The 25,909-nt window shown below is 31.9% G+C and overlaps 2 protein-coding genes across 4 annotated transcripts in view; both read right to left on the bottom strand.

Moving 5' to 3' along the window:
* Window positions 1–25,909, bottom strand: part of LOC127715261 (fibrillin-2-like) — a 94,180-nt gene that overhangs the window by 58,391 nt on the left and 9,880 nt on the right. Inside the window, exon 6 of the mRNA XM_052221290.1 lies at window positions 24,394–24,510. Within this exon, the coding sequence (XP_052077250.1) occupies window positions 24,394–24,510 (117 nt within the window). The remainder of the gene's footprint in view (window positions 1–24,393; window positions 24,511–25,909) is intronic.
* LOC127715267 (gastrula zinc finger protein xFG20-1-like) lies at window positions 10,959–22,837 on the bottom strand. Of its 3 annotated transcripts, none has more exons than XM_052221301.1 (2): window positions 22,601–22,837; window positions 10,959–14,338 (listed from the first exon to the last, which is right to left on the bottom strand). In XM_052221301.1, exon 2 carries the CDS (start codon window positions 14,308–14,310, stop codon window positions 11,572–11,574), a length of 2,739 nt encoding a protein of 912 aa, XP_052077261.1. In that variant the 5' UTR covers window positions 14,311–14,338; window positions 22,601–22,837; the 3' UTR covers window positions 10,959–11,571. The 3 variants fall into 3 exon arrangements, with proteins under 3 accessions (XP_052077261.1, XP_052077262.1, XP_052077263.1); XM_052221302.1 differs by lacking the exon at window positions 22,601–22,837 and adding an exon at window positions 18,137–18,284; XM_052221303.1 differs by lacking the exon at window positions 22,601–22,837 and adding an exon at window positions 16,674–16,789.

The raw sequence follows: 25,909 nt of genomic DNA, 5'->3' as shown, positions 1-25,909 counted from the left end.
ATGAACTACAAAGGTAACTTCAGAAGACCTAAGATGATACATTACATATTATGTTCCTTGGCTGATGTATTTGAAAATTTGAAGTAATACAACATTTCCTTTAATTCATATAACTCTACCATTACCATTCTATCCGATATGGAAAAAACTTAGATCATTTAAAAACTAAGATTCCAACTCCCTCAAGCAAAGTTGACCTTAGATGACTTGTGTCCCTTTTGATCATAAAGCTCCCTCACGTTTTTATTTCTTATACATCTTTGACATTCAAATTGTTGGGTTCTGAGTGTTCTTGATGAAGGTAAATACAGTTTCGGATGCACAAAAGTTATTTTCATTAAATTTTTACTCAGTACAAGAATAAAGGAGTTGCCAAATTCATAAGTGATATGTTAAACACCACATAAAATTGATATGTAAGTTAATAACTAACCTTTTACAAAAATTACATTGATACATAACTTTCTTTGAATAATTGACGTTTAATATTTTTGGAAAAAAAGTTCTTCATAAGCCTATGGAAGCAGTCTGGTATTTGTATTGTAAACTATATAATTATGTTTATATTCATCGTGTACTATAGTAAACAAATATATACAAAAGCGATAACCTAAACGAATTAAACCCAGTAGATTCGAAAGCTGATCAACTCAAGTCTAAAGAGATGTCCTACAAAAAAATAAAGCCAGTTAATATATCACAAGGAGCGTTAAAAGTAAATAGGACGATTATCAAACTAAACATAAACATGCAAGGTATGGAAACGGCAAGTTTTGTGTGCACGTTGAACTGGTTTTACCACAACATTTTGTGTCTGTACCAAGTCAGGCTATCTAGACCATGTGTTATTCGTTGTTGTTTGTCTTTGTTTGTGTGTCTGGTTTTAGAGAAGACTGGTTTTGGTGTTTGGTGATGTCTTTTGTACTGTCCAATATCTTTTGTGATACCTGTTATTATTTGTGTTCTATTAAGCAATGTAAATTACCGAAGACAGCATAGGTAAACACATTCCAGATATGACTCAATTAAATTTTAACATGCAACTAAACGCTCTGGCACATCTATTTATTATAGATTTTGTTCTTCCATATAATATTGTAAAACTGGTATTGGTCGTATTCATTAAGCGAACATTGAAATCGTTGTGATTGGTTATAGAATTACTAGCTGTTTTTATACGAAATGAAAGCAAGTGACCATCACATTTTGCATGATGCACAAATGCGCTTCTGGCAACAAATGTGACGGTCACTTGTTTTCGCTACGTATGAATTTTTAAAAACACAGCATTCAATTCTTATTCTAGCAGATTGTCGTAATAAGAAAAATATATGTTATTCACATTTTGAATCTAAAAGTAAAACTTTAAACCAAAAAAAACTGCCTAACGAGATGACAGCTGTACCATTCCATGTGAAATCAATTACAATACGTCATATAGCTGCGCATAAAATATTTATCAAATTTCAATCATTATTGTATATGTTTATCATATGATAATTATTCATTGTTATATATTTATATTATTTATAAATATTTCAAGATATGACCTGCGTCGGATTTAAATCGACATTATGCACGTATCTACATATACATGTATAAGACTTTGATTGATTTTGGAACATTCATATACGAAATAAAAGATGAATTTTGGTCTGTTTTGTAGATTTTCTTATAACAGCTCATTTTCAAACAGTTACAGACTTTCCATAGAGATTTTTCAAAACGAAATAAGTATACAGACATATTGATATTCATTCGCATCAGGTCGATTTATATACGACGCTGCTCATATTATTCAAATGAATAAAAAAGCGATTTTTTTTTAATCATAATTGTTTGCACGAAGTAAACGTACAATGCGAAAAAAATAGTGTTGATTGATTAGGTAAGCGGAGCTAATAATTTTATGTTCTTGAGTGGCTTTTATACGAAATGAAAACATATGACGAAATCAAATTGTTCATCTTTCAGTCAATACAAAAGTTGAGCTACCACTTAACTTAAAAAAAACTACACAAGAAACCTCATATTGTTAATTAAATAGTGGGTATACAAAACAAAAATGCAAAGCGGACAAGTAAATATTGAAGCTTTAGAAAATAATCTTAAAGAAAATTTGTTAATTAAATATTCGTACTGGAACCCCTGGCTCAAACTAATAGAATAATTAAAGAAAGTAAAGTCTTAAGTAAAACAAATATCCTCCTATTCCAGACTGCCTGGGATTTTTATCATTATTCAAATGATTCAAAGAACCAACTATATGTTTATATAAAAATAAGGAGATGAGGTATGATTGCCAATGAGACAACTATCCTCCAAAGTTCAAATAAAGTGGATGTAAGCAATTATAGGCAACCGTATGGCCTTCAACAATGAAAAAAAAAAATAACGTATAGTCGGCTACAAAAGGCCCGACATGAAAAATATGAAGCAATTCAATTTAGAAACCTAACGGCCTAATTCATAACAAAACAATTAAAGAAAAACAAATATGACATACATGAACCAACGACAACCACTGAACTACAGGCTCCTGACTTGGGACAGGCACATAAAGAATGGGGCGGGATTAAACATGTTTGTGAGCGCGCAACCCTCCTAGACGAGTGACATTAACCATAAAATTTTATTTTTAATGCATCCACCTAACATACGGCTAAATCATATACCATTCGAAAGCGCATCGTCTGCACTATCTTTTTTGCCCGGTCGTCAAATATTCGTATGGTGCAGGTCAAGGACAGACAATTTCTAATTTTACAAGATGTCAGTATTTTTGCATATTCTGTCTTCTAAATAATAATATTTTGTATGGAAATATGAAAATCTGTTAGAACAGATGTTAATAGTTATTTATCAAAAGCACATTGAAATATTAATGTCGGAATTTTAATAAATAGCGCCGTTTTCCAGAAATTCCAGTGAAAATGATAAAAATGCGTGAAAACCAAAATTTGTGTCTGTGTTTCAATTGTTATTCACCATAAAACCAAATAACATATTTTATTTTGTGCTAAGGATGTTTTTGACATAATAAAATTACTGCAATTACGCTTCTTGTTAATTACGCAGCAAATTATAACAACCCATGTAGTTGCCCAAAATACTGCCATCTGCAATTAGATAGAATTTTCAGCTGTTCTATGTTAAAACAAATTGTATGTAGTCAATAGTAGGTTGAAAAAACACAATTCTTAAAAGTGCAAAAAGGTTAAAGGATACAATACACAGGAAATTCATGTTTTAAGGGGAAACGAAACTTTGATATTTCAATATTTATATGTTTTCTTGGTTGCTTATACTGCATGGTGCATTGACTAAGGAAGTGAAAGCTATTATAAGCTAGCCACTGAAATTGTGCCTGGCCTGGCCGAAGTATTTAATCCTATCAAACTACGTAATTTTTTGTAAATAAATTGAGACATGTTGCTTACATAAATTTTTTATTTGGAAATTCTAGCAATTCGCCACTTCATGAATAGTTAACATATTGGTACATTGTTATATAAAGATGATTGATTGATTGTTGGTTATTAACACAATTTTCAGCACTATTTGCTTCTCAAGTATTTTGCGGTGAGCAGTTTAAAGTGGCGGAGGCCCACATAGTGCCCAAGGAACCACCAACTTTCGACAGAAACTGGCAATGCCCGTGAACAATACATATATTTATTAATATCAAAGACAAAATTACTGTGTAGGTGTCACAACAAAAAATCTACCAATCAGCATCAATAGCCTTTTGTAAAAGAAGGCAACCTCTTACCAAACAAAGCAGTTCTGATGTTAATGTTTACTTCAGCTACATGTTACAATAAATTTGCTAAATAGAAACTGAAATATAAAGGCATTTGAACCACTTTCAAATTTGATTGGCCATGGTTTTGATTTAATTTCAATGTAGATGTGCCGCATAATATTTTCATTTAAGTCATTCAGAAAAACAGAGCGCTATTTCAGTCATTCAGAAAAACAGAGCGCTATTTCAGTCATTCAGAAAAACAGAGCGCTATTTTAGTAGATCATCTGTCAAGTATTGATTGAACATTTGCATATTAAAGATAGTACATGAAAATTAAGAATATATATGGTTAAAATGAAGTTATTTTATTCTAAAATGTTTATACAATTTTGACAAATGAAAATTGTGGTTGAATTTATCCAGTTTTTTAATTGTTTTATGCCATCTAAACTCAAATATTTATTTTGCACTAAGCTCTCTGTTGTTGATCTGACAGCTAATTTTGGCGATTTTCTCACTTTATTTTCAAAATAAAATAACTTCATTTTAACCATATATATTCTTAATGTACACTATGCAAATGTTCAATCAATGCTTGTCAGATGATCTACTAAAATAGCGCTCTGTTTTTCTGAATGACTTAAATGAAAATATTATGTGGCACATCAACATTGAAATTTTAATGCAAAACCATGGCCAATTAATTTTTTTTTCGTTGGGTTTATAATGGTACGAAGATCTCACAACAATAATAAGTGATATTAGTTGACATGAAAAAAAAAACGTACATAATGGTATGTATAAGTGTAAAAAACATGGGTTAAAACAATCTGACTAAAATTCAGATATATCACGACTCGCCTGCTCATATATCGTATGAGGATAACAAAATCAGAGATCTACATTTTAATTAGATTGGGGTTAACTTTATGATATAGCTTAAAAGCAGGTATGTTATGGTAAATTTGAAGTGCTTACTATTTTTAACTCTATTTTAATATGTGTATTATGAAAAAATCCCTTCATGTACAACCTCCATATGTGCACTTTTAAACTTTGAACTTTACTAAAATCTACCAAGCAATGTAGGAGGAATATTGCTCATTACAAAGTTGTTTTAGACTAACTGATGGATATATAAATGGAAAGAACAAAGAAATAAGGACGTAGGGACAAGATGATTCCTACTTTTCCGCTATATCATATAAAGAGAGAAGAACGAGGTTTATGACAATTGTTTTCCATTCATTTGATGTGTTTGAGCTTATAGTTTTGAATTTTTCTTGGAGTTCTGTATTTTTGATGTTTGACTTTTTTATATCTTGCATCGATATCAGAGTTTTACGTTCTGTTGTCTTTTATTAGCTCAGCTTTGAACCATCTGGTTTTCTTTTATTTGGTTAAAAGAAGAAGAAAAAAATAACAAGGAGGCAGTCTCAAACCATAGTCAAAGAAAAACATATGACAGCATGACCAAGGCGAAAAAGTTGGACAGACAAACAACACTTCACCGAAATGTGCGAACACTACCTCAACCCGATGGTGATCGCAGTTGCCCAGGAAGGGTATTCAATCTTCCACAATATTAATTTTCAGTCATATTTGATAAAACAACTAATAAAGTATATAATAATGGGCTAACATTAAAAGGAATTCGCGGGATTTGTTATTGAAAACTGCATGGTACAAACAGTATTCTTTCGAATATTGAACGAAAATAAACTTCGTAACATGTCTTTCAACAACGGAAAACTAAGTTTTACTAAATATACATTGTGTGTTCCATAAAGAACTTTCCATTACCCTTTTTTCAAATATGGTTAATCAGTTTCTGCCGATATTGACAATATTATGTAGCCCAAAAAGCAAAATGATCCTTATTTGCAGATGGTTTTTTTATGGCAACTGCAAAAGCCTCTCATTAGAAGGCTGTATCCTGACCTATATTATATCAATTACAGTCTAAAATGATGAAAAAATTCCCTTGGCCTATAAACGACAAATCTATTCTATTTTTGACATATAAATATTCAAACCTCAGGAAACATTTAGCTTTTATTGCAATTTTATCATTTTGGATGTTTTTTCAAGAAATGCAATTTTCTGTAAATATTGTGCAATCAACATTTAGTTTGCATTTGATTTCGAAATATGGTATTTTGTTTTATAAGATTCATATAATTTTTAGATAAAAAATATCATAAAAGTACCAGAAAGGGGCATTTTGTTTAATTTTAGAAAAATTTAGGAATTTTCAATTTTGACCTTTGACCTTGATTTAACGTAAATTGCACCGTACGAATTATTGACGACCGGGCAAAACAGAAAGTACGGTTAATAAGTTTCGAATGATATATAATATAGCCGTATGTTAGGTGGGTGCATTAAAGTCGTTAACTAAGCGTCTTTTTGAAAACTGTCACTCGCCTATCCCCCTAACCTGGGACAGTGGTGTAAAAGCACAACATAAGAACAAACTATAAAAATCAGTTGAAAAAGGCTTAACTATATGTCTTGATTTTGCTGATGTAACTATGGACTACTTATAATTTACTACCGTAATTATATAACATAATATATTGTTACATGTTCTTTTGTCAATAAACACATTACAAAAAAAAGGTGTAGGCCGTTTTTTTTCATTTTCTTTACTGTCATCTTTGAAATGACATGCTTAATCAGGTTCAGTTTTACTATAATTTACATATTTAGAATAATATCCGCAATTCTTCCTCAATATCTAAAATAGTGGTCACGTACACAATTTTGTATTGGAAATATGATTTTTTTAGAATGAGAGACTATGTCAATAATTTTGACCACAAATCTTCTTGAATTACTGCCATGTACCTGAACTTACACAAGTTGATAATTTTAGAGAAACTATTAAAGACTTAAGTTTTATTTTTGTGGTGAACATGTCGGCATATCGTCAGTGTATATCCATATATTCAGCATAAGTGTGCCAATATAACGACTTCTTTTAATATATTCTAGTATTTTCAGTCATCTTCTTTGAGTCAACAGTTTCTAGAGTCTATATTTGTACAACGCTTGAGTCACAATATAATAAAAGATGTGAATTGTATGTTAATGAGACAGCACCCTAACAACAAAAATCACAAAAGACATCAATAGGGCAACATATAGTCTTCAACAACATCTGAGACTTCACTTGAAACACGCGTATTTCGAGTCAACTAAGAAATATCAATCATAAGAAAGAGCCAACAGACCATCACTATCAAGGAAAGGAAAATAAACAATATGAAAGGGAAAGGCGTTCAGTTTATCATAAATTTTGGTGATTATTCCCACATGAAATTCTGAAATCAAAGTATGAAAAGGACATCGATCACTATTATACATTTATTTCCCGTGACTGAGGTAGATATGAAGATTTGTTCACCAAAGAAAATTCATATTTCACGAGGGCATCGCCCGAGGAAAATATGACTTTTCGAGGGCGAACAAATCTTCATATCTCCCTAAGCCAGGGGAAATGAATGTTTTATTCCACTGCCTATCCATGTACCCTTTTTACTTCCAGAACATAAGATATTAATTTACATAATGTCTTTCTTATCCGCTTGAATTATAACTAAACACGACATAAACAATGATAATCAGTACCGATCAAAAGTTAATTATTTATTCGTTTATTTCTTATTTCTGAAATGATTTTAAAAACGAAATTACTAAAATATCTCTATCAAAATAAAACGTTATAAACATTGGCACAAGGAAGTCCTGATGTTCAGAGGGGATTGTGATACTCAGAGGGGAATATGAAGTTTTGTTCAACGTCACTGACGTGGGATAGTTTCAACCAACCAAATGTTGATTTCGCTATCAATATTAACATACAGCGGAATATAATATTTGAGTCAGTACGAATGAGTTCAGGTTGATAAATTTCATTTGTATATTTAGAAATCCTGATTATTTACAGAGAATATATCATCCAGATATCTGCTTGTATTTTTTAAAAATATCTATCAAGTGGTGTTTTATTGGTTCTGTATGAATCTTAGTAAAAAATAATATGCATAACAGTAAAAAAATAAATCTCCAATAAGAGGGGCACAGCTAGTTCCAATCCGAATACCAAGCACCTGTCGGTATACTTTAACATCAATGGTATCCAGAAAAAATATAATGGTTTCAATTACTTCTTTGCATATCTAATTTGTGTATATTTTGTAAGTTTTATTACCGATAAGGGAATTTTAACATACATAAATACACCCACATTTATCAAAAGACAATTTTTTTCAAATAGGACTTATCTTTAATTCGATTGTGTGGTAGTGTAGTATAAAGTGTAGAGAATCATAAATGTCATCGGAAGCAATCTGAATCCAAAGAATCGAAGCTTATCCACGACTTTTAAAGAGCTTTTCACATTCCAGAAATAGTTAAACCCGTTATTGACATAGTCTTTGTCACAGTATTGCATAACGAGTTCCTTATATAATTAAGAGTTGTAAGAGCACAGGAGAACCGAAACATGTCTAGTCGGATATTTATTGGATGCATAAATAAACCGTATCATGTCTGAATACGACTTTTGCGGTAATTTTAATTTCATAATCGTCATTTAAAACTCATAGTCTGAATTAATTTTCTATAATGCTTCTTGCTGTTAAAAATACTAACAAAAGGAAACTAATAATAAATAAATCTTTCGTCGGGTTATTACTGGATCTTTGTATTTTACAACAATCAAATAATAAAAGTAGGCGTAAAAACCGAAGCATGACAAATTTCAAATAAAGCAACATTATCAAGTCTGCGTTCTGTTATATATGTTTCTAAGTTTTGTAAGCCTTTTTAAAGCAACTACATGTATTTCGTCTATTAAATGATAAAAAAGGGGAAATAAAATGACAGACATAAACTTAAAAATGTTCATAATTTGCGTCAAATTACTAATCATATCTCATTACTTATTTCATTTCTTTCAATATTATGCATCTTAAAAGAAATCTGCATTGTTTTTTTTTCTGTAACACAATCCCAGATGAAGAGCGCTATACTAATACTATTGTGCCTGTTCAAATGCATGGTGTCATGTGGTTGTCGTCTACTTCCGTTAAGTTGATGATTTGAAACAGGTGGAAATTTTCTTTTAAGATTTTGATTATTATGTTATAGCTTACATAAGTATACGAGTCTTCTTTCTTGATAAAGATCAGTACCTGTTAATTATTTGATTGTAAAAATGTGTTGTCTCGTTGGTGATCATATTTTTCACAACTCCATATTGTATCGACAATATTAATTTAGTTTATTAAAACAATAAAAAACATTTAACTTAAAAATAGCTTAGGTATCCGAGTTTTTAATGTGGTAAATTACTCTTGATTGAAATAGAAGGTAACTTCATTTCTAATCATCTCCTTTATTTCTTTCTTTTTAGAAGATGACTTTTATGTTGTATGTTTTAACCACGGTCACTTGTCTCAGAATTTTTTCCCCCTATATACCTTAATTTAACACAAGGTACTTAACTCGCATTTTTGAAAAATGTCAGCCGGTCGCGAAATTCCGTTACATGCCGATTTCTCGGTTATCAACCCCACTAAAACGTGTTATGCACAGGCACTTCTTTCTGGCAGACTTATGGCGCTTATAAACATCTGACGGGTAATATTTAAAAAACTTCAAATATTTTTTTGATTGGACTAAAAACAGGGACCTTCTCCTATTCATCGTGTTTTAACACACTGCTTATTTATTTTTGCAAATACATTTTAATATTTGGTCATATATATGACTTATAACTTTGGTACTTATGTATGTGTAGAATGTTTCTTCTAGATATATGCATTCCTTTCATTCAGCCATACGTAAGTAATCCGAGAATCTTATCATTCAGCCATACGTAAGTAATCCGAGAACCTTATCATTCAGCCATACGTAAGTAATCCGAGAACCTTATCATTCAGTGATTCATTCAAATCTTTTATCACTATTAGAATAGTGAAAATATATTTCCTTGTTCACGGTTTTCAATCAACAAATTTTCTCAAGTTACTGATAATATTGAATGTATCTTATTTGTATTGTACCGTATGTCCATGCAATGAGTTCTTTCGTCTATGTTCGGTGGCTGATATGATCTCGGATAGATCATAGAATTAGTGCATTCCATTAGGTAATACATAAAATAGATAACAGGAATCACCTTAAGGATGTACACCTCTGAGGAGCCAAACATTTCTAGAATTAAACTTTTTTTTCTTAATCTGATTTTTAGGTGGAGAAAAAATCATATGGTGGTGCAATTCTTTTTTGCTACGGCCATTTGAAAGTACCCCATTTTTATGATTTTCCCATTTTTCATCAATTTTTACCCATTTTTGGGCTATTATCAGGAAAAAAGTCACAGTTTCATAATTAAACATTTTTTCATACTTTCACTAACGATGAAATTGACCAATCTGAATAAATTTAATTTTAAAAAACTATAGGTAGGTGTTAATATAAGAAAGTTTTATAAAATTTTGTTGCTTTTTCGTGTCAAATTGACCATACTGTAAATTTTGTAAATTTGGGATTTTTCTCTTTTTTTTAGAACAAAAAGCATATTATACCGACTCTTTTGTTATGAATGAATGAAAAAAATACATATCTAAGAATTTTGAAAAGAAAAAATTGATATGGGATGTACATATTTTTGGTAAAATCATTTCTTAGTATACTTCACCCATTTTCTCAACAGTACAGTAATTCCAATATTTTAGAACTCTGGCATAACAATTATAATAATAAAAATAATAAATTAGATTTCGCCTAAAAAAGACCACAAACACCAAAATATTTGTACATTTTAGCGTAAAATCAAAATGCGTGATTTCAAATATAAATAGATAACAGAACTATAAAACTGTTTATTGTAACAATTCGAGTCTGTGAAGAGAGCTGAAAACTTGAAACAACCTTAACAACATATTTGTTTCTTTAAAATATGTTTTCGAAAGCAGACATCCTAAATTTAATTGAAGGCTAAATAATGCACGTTTTCATTATATATCCATCATCAGTTCCATATATTAAGTCCAGACATCAGACTTGGACTTGATATTTGAAATACAAAATGTGCGTATCAAGTGTGACAAAAAAGGGATGTATTAAATCAAAATACATAACAAATGAATCTCAACCATTGCAAAATGTCCTACTGAAATAACTTTGAAACAAATAATCTAACCTGTACATTTATTACAAGCATTATACATAACAATATAACAATGAAAGCAATATTTAAGCACAAAGTTCAAGACATGTGTAAATGTGTGAACTGTTCATGGACTAGCATCAAATTAAAACTTAGTTTGGGAATACTGCTTACAAACATGTGTAGTGATAAAAACAAAAACATTAATTCAACTAGCAAAATAGTACAACAGAAAAAAAACTGACAGTTAAAGGTTTTTCTACGCGTTATTATGCAACAAAAACTGACTTTTTCTTTGAGATTTCTTTTTTTTTTAGCTAAAGCATCTTTGTACACTTCACAGTTGACACAAATGTTTTTCCCCATCGGACAAAAAAGAGAAATTGTGGGAATAATACTGACGATGCCTTTATGAATACATTCATGGTATATCTTATCATGTTTACGAATTACATTTTGATTTAGCAAAACTAAAATTTAAACATATGGGGCATAATATGCCAATATTATTGGCATTCCGACGATTATTTCTGATCATGCATACTATAATAAATGTGTTTTAATGTATATAGAACAAGGTTCACTCAATGCCCACTAAAACTATCATTAAAAAATCTAAATATTTTGATGATTTAGCACATCAACTTATACCATGGGTTTTTGTATGTCTCTCTAAATCTTTCGCCCAAGGAAAGGACAAACCACAAATAGTACATGTATATGGCTTCACGTCTGGGTGCTTTGATGTTCTATGGTAGCGTAAATCGTCTCCTCGAACAAAACTCTGATGACAGACGTCACACTTGAACGGCTTTTCTCCTGTATGGTATCTTACGTGACGATCGCGATTTGGACGCGACGTAAAATCTTTCCCACAAAAATGACATATATACTTGCGATGTACCATACTGCTGTGGAGATCATATGGCTCAAAGTCAGAAAAACTCAGGAAGCAAATACTGCAGGTAAAATGATTTTGTGCGTGAAAGTTCTTGTCCCCTTTAATGCTTTCATAGTATTCGTCCGTTTTTGGACTTAATGAGTATTCTCCTGTTTCGAGTAATGGGACACCAGAACTGTCGCTAGACCTTTCATCTTTAAAGTCAATTGACTCGGGTTGAATATTACTGCCACCTTCGGATTTCGATTCTTGTCGTGCTTTTGATCTTTTGTTAAGTTTTGAGTTACTGAATATTGGGACTGGAGTATATCTAATTCCGCTCGGTGAACCAGATGCGTTCTCGTGTATTTCCATATTATCTAATTCGTCGCACGATTCATCGTTATCAGACATTTCGAACAACTCAGATTTCGGTATTTTATCAAATTCGCTCTGCTTGATAGTTTTGGACGAATCAGTAAAATTTTCGTCTGTTTTATTCCATTCTTCAGCATGTTCAGCAGCGTTATCCAAAGAACTTCCTTCATGAGCAAGAGCTATATGCTCCGTCAAGTGTTCTTCGGTTCCAAATCCATGTTGGCATTCTGCACACCAATAGTCGTTTTGCTCAGTTCCCTGTGTGGGTTGGAAAGACTCATCAATTGATTCAATGTCATTTTTTATTTCCTTCTTTTGAAGTTCGGTTTTGGCCAGTTCCAGTGTTGTTGTAGCTACTGTTGCGTCTATAGGGTGATCAGGTGCTTCGGGTAATATACCTTGTGAAAATGAACTCATAAAAGATGGGAAAATAGGTTGTTGAACCATCAAACGGGACGCAATAACACTCGGTAGCAAGTTTGGTGGAGATGTATCATTTCCACAATTGTATGTAGGATGGCTTCGTTTGTGTTCCTTCAGTGATGCATCGTTTTGAAACTGTTTCATGCAAACAAAGCATGTGAACTGCTTTGACTGGTCATGACTATGTTCGTGTCGCATAAAAAGATCATAACTTGAAAGCTTTAAATTGCAAAAACAACATCGATAGCTGATAAAGTTGGGATCAGACCGGTGTTTTCTTAAATGTGTTGTGTATCGGAAAGGATCTCCAAATATAAGGTCACATGGTTCACAGCAATACTCCTTCTTTATCTCGTGTATTAACTGATGTTTGTTATAAGTCAATAAGTTTGACCCGGTAAATTTGCATAATGAACACTGAAACATTTTAAGTTCTGGGTGATTCTTTTTGTGATCTTGAAATTTGACTGAGTTATCAAATGCTTCCCCGCATGTCTGACAAATGTGAATTATTTTAGAGTGGTGTTCTTTTCGTATATGATTCTTCACGGTTTTGCGATCCATATATCCCTTTCTACAGACATTACAGCGGAACGGTTTATCAAAGCTATGGCGTATAAGATGGCGTTTTATATCGTCTTTACGCGTGAAACTTTCAGAGCATAGCTTGCAAGTATATGGTCGAAATCCAGTATGAAGCCGCATGTGACGCTTCATATTATTTCTACAGGTGAAAGTATTAAAACAAACCCTACAGGTATACACGCTATGAACATCCGTGTTATGCTGCTCAAACGCTTGTCCGTCTGACAGTATAGTACCGCAGCGTTTGCACTGTATGTCTCGGACTTGTCGTATCGGCACCTTTGACAAATCTTCGTCAGTATTACAGTTTTTACCCAATTTACATTCAATCATCGAGTTTTCGTCGCGCGATGAATGTTTTCTTGGTGTTTTCATGTCGATTAAGCTAGATTGTACGTCAGTGGGTGACATCTTAACCGGACTTTGTCCTGGCATTTCCGAAATCACGTCTCCATTCTCGTGAAACGATATTATGTGGGGATTACTGAGATTATCGTTTACTCCATTTACGACATCATCATTCATTGCAGCATCTTCATAATCCATTGTATCGCTTCCACTTGAGGATTCATGTAAAACACCTTTGTCGTTTTCTTCTTGAAAACTTGTTTCGTCCTGTTCCAGACTAGTTATTGTCTTCGGAATTTGTGGCGAGACGGTTTGACTGTTATTTTCCAAGTGGTTCTGGTCAAGGTCATATCCATTAGTAGTGACATCGTTATTATTGTTTGCAATCCCACCACTCGTTTCATTTTGTAGTTTTGTATCATTTTTGTACTTTTGAAGCTGCTTTTGCCAAAAATCATTTTGATCTTTTTGAACATTGAATTGACCTATTGGATACCTCTTTGCTTCGGTGTTTGTCTTCCAAACATGATCATTCGGTGATTGTTGTGATTGCTCGGTATGTTTTCGTGGAGCTGGTGATTTATTGCCAAGTTTTTGGAAGAAGTTATGTACCTTGACTACTATTTGCTGGGATTCATTGCCTGTTGAGATACAAATAATGCCGTCTATTTCTAGTTGTGTGTCGTATGAAACGGTCTCTTTACACAGAGTAACAATATTTTGCTTTAATAGTCTAGTCACTAGATCCCTTTCGTTGTTTAACATTTTTTGTCCTTAATTACATGACATCAACCTGAAATACAATATGAAACGAGTTAGTATTATTCATTTCTGAAGACTCAGTATTTTTGTTTTTATCATCTTATTCCAGTTTAAAATAGAAGAGCATATGATTGAATGGTAGTTTTAAAAATAAAAATCATGAAGAAAATATGTCATGATTAAAATGAGACTAAAATCATTAATCTACCAAAGACCAATAGACACGGATGTAAGCAACAAATGGTCACCGTAAAGCCTAATCGGTAAAACGCCTCGGAATAACAAAATGTGGGACATCAACCTTTCAAACGAGAAAACCTTGGCCTGATTTCAGCTAATACAAATATGACAGATAGCAATTAACGACAACAACTGGAATACAGGTTCCTTGGTTTAATGCCATTTAAAATACTTCCATGATCCAAACTAGTTGTTGTCTCTTTGACACATTCCCCGTTTCCACTCTCAGTTTTACTAGTATAACAACGGGAAAAGATTCTAGGAATGCTTTTTGTAATTCTTCTGATCTTCAACTCGCTTTTTGTGAACTTGCTATTTGAACAATCTTTCATTATAATGTTATATTTACATATACATGACATAGTCTGTGATTGTGTATAAACTAACTAATATCGTCAAAATGTGACTTATAGGTTCAATAGGCTGGGTGTTAAATTGACCACAAACTTTGTAATTGTGGTATATCTATTGCAACATGTTAACAAGTCATTAAAACATGTATAATAAACAAATAACTTACGTTCTTACTTATGTTGTACATTTAGCTCTTTCTCAATAGTTTGTTAATATCCAATATTAAAATGTACTTATAACAGATTACAATGTTGATATTTTAATACTTTGTTCTTATGTTGCACTGTTATACCACTGTCCCAGGTTTGGGGAGGGTTCGCGCCTTCATAGATGTGTGCCTGTCCTAAGACTCTGTAGTTCAGTGTTTGTCGTTGGTTCATGTCTGTCATATTTGTTTTTCGTATATTATTTTGCTATAAATTAGGCCGTTATTTTTCTCAATTGAATTGTTTCATATTTTTCATGACGGGGCCTTTTTTAGCAGACTATACGGTTTCGGTTTTTCTCATTGATGAAGGCCGTCCGGTTGCATATAATTGCTTACATCCACTTCATTTGAACTTTGGAGGATAGTTGTCTCAATGGCAATCATACCACATCTCCTTTTCTTTATATTAGGAGTATTCTAGTTAAAACGTGTATTCTAATTAATTTTAATCCAGTAATTATATTTTTGCCACCAACACTCATCAGAAAAATTAAGGTACTGGTTTAAACTTTTACTTCGGAGTTTAACTGTAAGTGTTTCGAAAATTTAAAAGGCGTCTACTCTCCTCTGATACGATTTAGATGGCTTGCATTTCAAGCCCCATCCCCCCCCCCCTTTTGTGTTGTGTGATGTGGAACAAGGAATACAATATGAGATTCCTAAGTTAGAATAGGAAATAATATGTGTGATCTCAAAGTTTATTTCAAAGTACAAGTTCCGCATACATTAGTATATATATTTATATTGATATAATTGTGGTGACACTAACATGCGCTACATTAGAATATATATCGTTTTTTTAACAATTAAAAAAAAATTGAATACCTGAAACAAGAGAGGCGAACGATACCAAAGGGATATTCGAACTCATGAATCGAAAACAAACTGATAATGCCATGGCAAAAGACGAAAACCGACGAAAAGACAAACAACAGTACACAAAACACAACATAGAAAACTAAAGACTGAACAACACGAACCCCACTAAAAACCGAGGGCGATCTAAGGTGCTCCAGAATATCACTACAGTAAATGGACAATCATTTGTTACAAATTGTTCTACGACTATATATAAAAGTTTTATCATGAAATAAATCCATCAAATAAATATAAAAAGCAAAAGTGAATTAATAAAATGCATCAAAATATTAGCCTGTTTACAAGAGTGTAAAAATTATGCATTCTGCAAATTTAATTCCTCTGCGACCTTTTCATTTTTTGGCGTTCAAAGATTGAATTCCGTGTAAATTAAAACAAGTAAACTGATAAAAATGTGACAAGTGTAATAATGAAATAATAATTAATGGACACTAAGTTAAGTTATGAATCTAAAATATAGCATTTAAGCTAGACAACAATCAATCAATCACACACCATGTTATTGGTGACTGCATGTATCAAGGACACTAAAGAAGAAGTTAGTATATATATATACTAACCTACAAGATAATATATCACTGTCCAAATTATTCACAAAAATAAAATAAAAACCGTTACTCTTTTTATTTTGATTCAAATCAGTCAGTAAAGGGTACCGTATGTCCTAGATTGGAACAGAACCTACCTTTAAACATAGTATACATAATCACAATATCCAATGCTTGTTCTTTAATTGCATTTTTAGATTGATCAAAATAAAGAAGGACTTAAAAAATAGGCCGGTTCGGAAAACATTCCGCGGTAAATATATACAAAGTGTAGGAGGAACTTATATGGTTAAAATTCGGAAAGTACGTCTTTACACAAATGATTACATCGAGTGTATTTTTATATACTTCTTGTTGAACTCAGTATGCAAACGCATAATTATTTCTTTCCGGATCGGCCACTCACAAAACAGTCGTCGTCTGTTTTCACATCAAAAGTCAAGGAATGAGAGAAGTCGTATTATTTATTACCTATATATTATTTTACTGCTTTGGTTTATTATATAGTTTTCAATGACATTAACATATTTATATTTCAATTTTAACTCCAATGAAAATTATTAGCATTTTACAAGTCAGTGACAGTTTTCTGTCATATCTTGATATTTTTGCTATTTTGCAGAATTCGGTGTTGATGGCAGACCTTTGATAGTTTCTGTTACCAGGTTACATTTATTCACAATTATTTAAGACTTTAGACAATTTAGATGTTGCCATATTGTATAAACACCTATTTTTTGTTAAACTCTGTAGATGTATTTTGATGTATTTTGTCGTTTGGGTTGCTGTCTCATTGACGTATGGCCTAACATCTCCTCTATAAGTCGTACATAAAGACGCACAAGTTGTTTGTATCACCCAATCACTATCACCAAATGAAAGCAAAATTGATGACCAGATGTATTTTACAAAGGCACCGAGGTATTTCAGGTAGAATTCTCCGTAAGTTTCCCTTCATTTTATTCAAATTTCAAAATAAAAAAGAAAGAATTTAGAAGTTTACTCATGACCAAAAATTCAGTTCCCTCAGACAGATATTAAACACATGCATGTCTTATTTTGTCTAAATAATTTCATCTTTCATTGGAATTAGAAAAAAATGTGGCATAAAAGTTAATGAGACAGAAACCGAGCAACACAAAAAAGGCACATTTAAAGATCAGCAGTATTCAGCAATAGACGTTTCTCTATACAATGTCAAGCTCTAAATCACCAAGAATAAAAGAAAGGTAATAGATGATTTAAACAGACACTAACAAAACATCTGATTTGCTTTAAGCATTCTAGTTATGTCATGTATGTATAGATGAATTGAGAAAATACGTTCACAATACTGTGTCAGTCTGTATCCCTTTTTCTTCGCCGTGATAAAATATGCGCTGACACGGCGTGAAAACTTCATCTATCAATCACACAATCAACGTATCTATTTTCCCATTATTACAAGTGGTAGTATAACGACTTGTCTTAATGCAATACATAAATAATAATTGCTGAACTGTTTGAAAATGTAACTTTTCTTAAGCCCTCATTGTATAAAGAAAGTGAATTGTTGAAGCCATTTCGTATAAACAAGTAAAGAATAAAAAAAAATATTTACCTTAATCGTATTGTACAGATATCCATGCAATTAAATTATGTGCGGATGACGTACTTTAAATATATTAAATAGGGGAGGAACCAAACCGGATCAATTCAAAATATTTCCTGTTTCGGAAGCATTGAAACATCTTGTATATGCACTTTGGATAACGTTGTAGTATTAATGGCAAGGATAAACATCCACTCGTGAAAATTCTGCCCACTAATTAAACATTGTTCGTATGGTCCAAAACTGAGGAAAACTATTTCATTTTAACCCAGACAAATAAGTGTGCAGGGGTGGATACAGAAATTTTTATCTAGGGAAAACAAAATTCCAATTTCATTTTATGTCATTATCTGGTGACCGAAATACTACAAAATGCAGACCGATTCCTTTGCCAGCTTATGGTTATAAGAGGGCACACAATGCATTTTCAATATTTCATGTCTATATGTAGGTTTAGGTTAAATGGTGTTTGTCCACAAAAATCCCACCATTTCTATTCTGTACTGAATAACCGCGTATGAGAATAAGTTTAATTGAACAGAATACTATAAGGAGGTGTGGTATTATTGCCAATGAGTCAATTATCCAACAAAGCCTAAAGAACATTTATAGCCGACTATACGGTATGAGTTTTTCTCATTGTTTAAGGCCGTACGGTTGCTTGTAATTGCTTAACATCCACTTCATTTGAACTAAGGTGGATAGTTTGGCAATCATACCACATCTCCTTAATTTTATATAGATGACCATGTAAACAACGTTTGGTCACAGTGGGCTGTAATTTTCAACATATTGACCTTCGTATGTTCCTTACGTTTCTTTCTCTTATGTTTTATTCAAACACCTCTAAATAGACAAAGATTGAAGGATACAAAACTTATACACACATTATCGTTATTATGTTCTGGATATTTAAAACTTCGGGAAAACCTCATTGAAATATTTCCGGATTCCTTATGTGAATACGATTCAACTCAGTGTACTTTAATGTATAATTTATAAATACGAACAATTGGGGTCACTAAGGCTGAATATTTTTTTCTTATAACCTGTGTTTATACATTGCGGTAATCGATATAAATTTTACGAAGTTGAATAATTATGTTAAGGCGTGTGCACTCTCTAACTTAAAATTACTGTATAAGTTGTCTAACATAAGTTTGCAGGTTACAAGTTAACTTTTAACTTTGTTTCGATAAACTATTTACACTACATCACTATCATTTGTCATAAATCAATCAAATATTACAAAATGCAAATTACGAAAGCTTTCAATTTTATTTTATGTTTGAAAAATGCGAATAGAGACATGTTTGTGACAATGGGAAAGCCATAAAAGAAAGATAACTCATATCATTTTTCTAGAACATGGATTTGACCGAACAGATCATTAATGTAGATAAAACAGTCAAAAAGGCATTAACATATGGTCTATGATTATGACCCCTTTCTCTTTTCGAACGACTTAATTTGTCAATGATTATCATAGGTAGTTAGGTGGTGGGTTGACTTTATAAAAAAAAAATGTTAAGTTCTCAGGCATAAGAATAAGAGAAGAATAAGAATATTTATTATTCCAATCAAGGGCCCTTGATGGGCAGCATGACATGCACACATAAAACAATACATCATGATTTGTAACAGAAAAAAACAGTTTCTTTTTATGCATTGAAATGAAACATAAAAAAGTTCAGACATATTATTATCTCCATTCTATATAAATCACATACGTTTCATGAGTATTTAGTTTTTGTATTCAATGTCGGGGGAACGGGGCGAGGACTCTCGATAGTTAATCGCCTTTCTCACACGTTACAGACCAATCCCATTGAAAAGCTAAAATAGCGTATATAAGTCGTTGAATGAACGTCCAAAAGAACACCATAGAGATTGAAGACAGTTTTTGGGGTCTTTTTTTTTTCGCTTGTCAAAAAATTGTCAAATATAGCGGGAGGTGGGAATTTTGTCTGTCAAAAATATGTTGATGGCCACAAAAATATCAGAAGTATTTATTCTTGACACCCTGATAACAATTCGATTTCGTTGTTCGGAATTTATGATAATTTTGATTTTCAAAACGGATACACTAACATTATGTTAAGGGCATACGATACAGTTACAGGGGAGGTAATGACGTCGCTAACGTAAAATGTTATTTTCGCGACGACAAACTGTGACATATCGGGAAAAGATGCATTTTTCGACTGATTTTTATCATTCAGACTGATTTAACTCGAAAACGAGTTCATGGACCCCTCTTTTTAAAAATGACATTTGGCTTCATTATGTGTGAAGATTATTTGTGCCAATTTTAATAAACATTTCACCGATGTAATTTTTTTAAATCAGATAAATATACAGAAAAAAATGCCGGTTTTTGACTAAAATCAAATGAATTACTTCCAAAGAAGTGTTACACAAATTCAAAGACAATTTATGTAGAGAAGATATTGGAAATGTTTTTACAAAAATCCGCTTGCGTTTATCTTTTAAAACAAAAAAGTTTGGTATGTCTTTCCAAAGGATAGAAATATCCAAGAAACCAAAATTTCCAGTAAATTTCAAAAATTTCGACCCCATTTATCTCCAAAAGAACAACATGGAGGACGAGGTACATTTTTTATTACATATTTGAATTGACTAGGTGAAAAATAGCTTGTATGCAAACTTTCGTAAAAAATTCACCGTGGGATCAAAACTGTCTCGTATGCCCTTAATGTATAAATGTTTTCATACCTTTTTTTATACTCATATAGTACCTGTACAGGTGATTTGTCCTCTATATGAATAAAAGGAAGATATGGGCTATATGTCATCTGCTATATGAACTTCAAATAAAATAAGAGATTTTTTTGTTTGATTTTTATTCATTTAAACGTATTTTTGTTAATTCTGGAAATAATTGGATTATAAAGAATTCTATCAAGCCTGCAATGCTTTTAGATAGACAATGAACTATAAAAAAAAAGGATTGGCGTTATTTTTGGGGTAACCGATACACGGTTTGTATTCAGGCATACCCGAGATCAGAGGCGGATTTAGGGGGGGGGGGGCAGGGTGCCCGACAACCCCCCCTTTTTGTTGGAAAAATTTTGTTGATTATTTAGGGACCACTGAAACATGACTGGAGCGCCCCAAACCCCCCCCCCCCCCCCCTTATGTAAATTTCTTGATCCGCCACTGGAGATACAACATCATTTAGCATAATCATGATGAGTCGATGTATCATCGTGTTCGTAATAACTTTAGGTAAAATGTCTTTTTTTATCAAAACCGAGGTAACATTTTGCATTTTCACATATCATTCGGGAATACTATTTATTTCTATTTTAGAAGATTTTTGAAAAGCAATAGATGGATAATAAATCTTTTTTATTTGTTGCTTCAACTGGATCTCGGACCATAGAAAGCTCAGATTGGGAAAACCAATAACAGTAGTTCAAACTAGCTCTTTAGACCAGATGAGCACAAGTTAAATATAACTGGAAAATTTAAACAAATTTTGCTCCTTCAATAACAGTTACTATATCTTGACTCGTTCTCAATCATGGTATTTGTACACGAGTAAACAAAAATGTAGGTTAATCTATTTCGTAATTCCCCCTTTGCATAAAAAATAAGAAAACTTCCAGCTATAATCAGAAAAAAAAACTTGGCATGTTTTCCATACAAATTCCATCAAGTCCTGTATGTAATTTGATAGCTCAGGTGAAGTGGTTTGTAGTTTGTGTTCCCTGTATATCAGAGGATGCTAATGAGGCACGAAGAAACTTTGCAAGATACAAGGATCACGTGACTTGTTTCTATTTCCAGATCCAAAGAAAGAATTCTCCAAAGGTACACAAAGGATATCAATAACAAACGCATATGCGTTTTGTGTCTGGGTTTTAAAAGTATTTTTCATCAAATTTATTTCGTGTAATAATCTTTAACTAAATTAATCAATTTGTATATTCTTACTCTGTAAAAAATACAAAATGGGAAAATGACTTATGAGATCAGACTGGAGATTTAAATTCGACAAAAAATAAATTCCATTGATATTATTATCAAATCTAATAAGTACATATATTTATATATAACTGTATTATAATTTCGTATTTAAAGAATAAAATAAAAAAAAAACAAATCTGTAAATGTATTCAATAGCACTTTTTTGTTATGACTGAATTTGACTACGTGACATAAATTTACAAATGTAAAAAAAAAAATGTTCCAAGGCATTATATAATTTCAAAATATATTTACATAGAGGCATATGAAACCTGATTACATGCGTATATTTATAAATATATAAATCTAAATGCAATACCAAAAGTATGCTTCATGACGAGAAACCCAATTGTTCCTCTCTTCGGATAAGTTTTGGTTATTTGATCCGACTGGAATGCTTACAACAAACGAATGCGTGTACACACATAAGTTTATTTTCTATAAGTAATTTAACCACAATAAGAAAATTTAAAAACTCACCTGAACAGGAAATATACTTTTTCATCCAAACATCCGAATCATACTTCATGTAGTTTCCAAATAATTTGGCAAGACACGTTGCCTTGGAATAAGTGGAGATCGCGTGTGCAGCCGACCAGCTGTGAAACTTTTCCCAGCCCGGATGAATGTCTTTTTATGGACTTCATGCGGAACTTGGCGGAAGATACCGAGCCGGAACATTATAATGATTACCGCCTATATAATCCGTCTTAGTTTTGTATAGATTAAATGAGTAATCTTTTGGAATGGTAATGGAGCTACATATATCATGTATATTATATTGTGTACTAAATGATCTTTCTTATTCCCATTCCAAAATATTAATCTGACGTGGTCAATTGCCTTTTAAATTAAAAGATAAATTATGAAAATAAGACTTTATAAAGTTCGTGCGTCCGAAGCACTTTTCTTAGTTTACCTTTATAAAAATTGTCTAAAATGAATTGAAAGTTATCCAAGCAGCGAAAATGTTGCATTTGATCTTAAACAAATATATGATTTTTTTTTGATTTTTTTTTTTAACTTTCGTACAGTCAATTTACGCTATGATATAAGTATGGTTTTTTTTTTCATTTTTAAAACTGGAATTAACTTATAAATTGATTATCTTAAAAATTTCTACAGAACTAGATAGACAATTATTCTGTGAACATTTGCAAGGATGGTCGATGGAAGCACAATGCAGATCAGGTGACGAACGAATTTGTTTAATTGTCGTATCTTCATTTCGTCATGTTTTTTTTTTTATAATGGTATTTGACCTAATATAACACATATATTGAGTCCCGAGTGTTATCAATATTAATAGAATCTTGAAATTATAAAATTTGTATCCAACTTTTAATAATTTTGAAAATAAGACTGTTAGACGGTGAATGTTTTCTTTGACAGATTTAATTCAACAATCTGAGAATGTGTCGTTAAAGTTTATCCAAGTATCCGGATTTACAGTTATTCACGGATACATCTGAATTATTTCATTTTATATTTTCTATAACATTTAACTTTTTTATCCGGTTAAAGACTTAAACATGATGTCAATTAGAAAAGATTAAAAGATTGTTTTCCTAAAAAACAACCTTTTACATACGCATGAACTTTGGGATTTAAATGGAAATTTAACGTATGGTGAAAGATGTGCATGTAATTTCAAAATCGAAATACGTGTAACGGAATCATTGAATCTCATGCATGCAATTTACATTTCAGATTTAAAATTGCGTTTTACTTTTGTAACTAGTAATTGTTATCTATGAATCTAAAATGTGTTCTCATCTTTTTTCTTTTTTTACTTTATCGAATATCTTAATTCCATTTCAGTTATATCTGGGCCGGGACTATTAATAGTCCCAGATCTAGGACCATAGAAACAGTATTACAATGACTCTTTATCACTTCCATCCTTGGATCAATAGACAAATTAGTCACATGTTGTCTTTAGTTCATAAGATTTTAACATAATGGGGTAAGATATACAAACCCGAAAATTTTTTTTTGCGTTCTTAATTGATTTTCGGAATAGAAATGGTTCAATGTAATTAAAATTGGCTCTTTATTTCCCTCTTATCTGATATGTCGCGCATAAAGGTTTTCGTTAGATCTTTCTGTACAACATATCACAAAAAGAGGGGGGTACAAATTTAAATATAATTAGATTGAAAATTGTTAAATCTTTTAAATGCCTATATTTCCGGTAATGGAGAGTCATGATACAAACACTCTTTAATGAATTAAAGTGGTCATATAAAAAGAATTATAAAATCAATACACACCAATACAGTGATCCCCAACTTTTAGGTAGCCATTTCGACAGACACACAAACGGGATCCAATTCTATTGTAACAGATATGATCACATCTACCATTATTCGATAGACACTCGTTTACGTCTGAAATATTATAAAACACACTTATTGAAATACTGTACTGAGAATATTGAGCAAAGAAGGAGAACTCCCAATCTTTCGTATATCATTAAAGCTATATTTTACATATTGATATACAAATAATAAGATGTGGTATGATTGCCATAAGAACACTTGAATTTGGTAGGATTATTTCCATGTAATTCAGTAATAAGTCTAAGAGGGATATTTGACAGACAGACAGTCGAAATGATCCTTTATTCGGGGGATAATGAAAACTACAAATACCAAACTATGTCTAAGGTCTTAGTTTGATATGGAACGAACAATTATTTGTGAATAATGATTGGTTTTAAAAGAGTGTAGTAAAACAGGGATTAACAGATCTGCTATACCACACTATGTATTTGTGTGTTGTCTGTCCTGTCTCGCAATGTTTTAACTCATGTTGTTAATTATATTGCCCTCATGTTCACCTGTATATGTGTCTGAGGTTATTAATAAAACCTTGAAAATCTTGAAATCTTGTCTGCAATATAAATATATCTCGCCTGCGACTAAAGTCGATAGTGCGAGACATCGCGATCCTATATTCGGTCGTCGTCGGCGCGTCAACATTTAGATTCAGTACAAATACAAATACAAATAATTTTATTGACTAATAGTGCCCGTACTACACGTAACTAGGGCAAAATAATTACAGTTTAATTATGACTACAAGACAAAACATACAATACTTAACATGATTTGAATGATTGAGTTGATTAAAACATTGAACATATATACATAAGAACTGCATAAAATTTAGATTCAGTATGTAGTTACGATTTTGTTTTTAGACATCAATAACTTTGTCAAAACTTTATGGAATTTTACGAAACTGGGACAGTAGCTTCTTCGTGATTAAAGTACAGTATATTTTGACAGTATTTCACTGATAAAAACATACTTAGTTTTTTTGGCATCCAAAATTACACTTTTGAACTAACAGCAGTAATCGCAGGCGAGGCAAAGTGTTTCACGGAACCCTTAGCGAATTTTGTTTTGTTGATATTTTGTTGTTTTCAATAGTATTATTCCTTTGCATGTGTAGATTTTAATTGGGTTTGTAGGATATTCGCTTTCAAGCTGCACAATTTGTGCTATAGTTTTTGACTGGGTTGGCCAAAGTCCTAAACCGGCTATAGTATAGTGATTTCGGGCGGAAGGGGTGTTGGTACCTAATTTGTGTACTTCTATTATGGAATTGTTTGAGGACTTTGGAACTTAATCACAAATATTGCAACCCGGACATTTGAGATTTTGACCTATTTTTTTTTAATTGTCATTTAAAAAGCATGTGTAAATAATCAATGAGATTTTCAAATTATTTCGCTAACGAGGTAAATTTTTTAACCGAAAATTGAAAAAATCACAAAAAAAA

The sequence above is a fragment of the Mytilus californianus genome, unplaced genomic scaffold, assembly GCF_021869535.1.
Source record: "Mytilus californianus isolate M0D057914Y unplaced genomic scaffold, xbMytCali1.0.p SCAF_9, whole genome shotgun sequence".
NCBI classification, from domain to species: Eukaryota; Metazoa; Mollusca; class Bivalvia; order Mytilida; family Mytilidae; genus Mytilus; species Mytilus californianus.
The sequence above is the reverse complement of the archived record's forward strand: the minus strand, read 5'-3'. Positions and strand labels throughout refer to the sequence as shown.

Bases quoted from the DNA above. Each gene is read 5' to 3' on its own strand.
- LOC127715267 (XM_052221301.1), bottom strand. From the start codon at position 14,310: ATGTTAAACAACGAAAGGGATCTAGTGACTAGACTATTAAAGCAAAAT.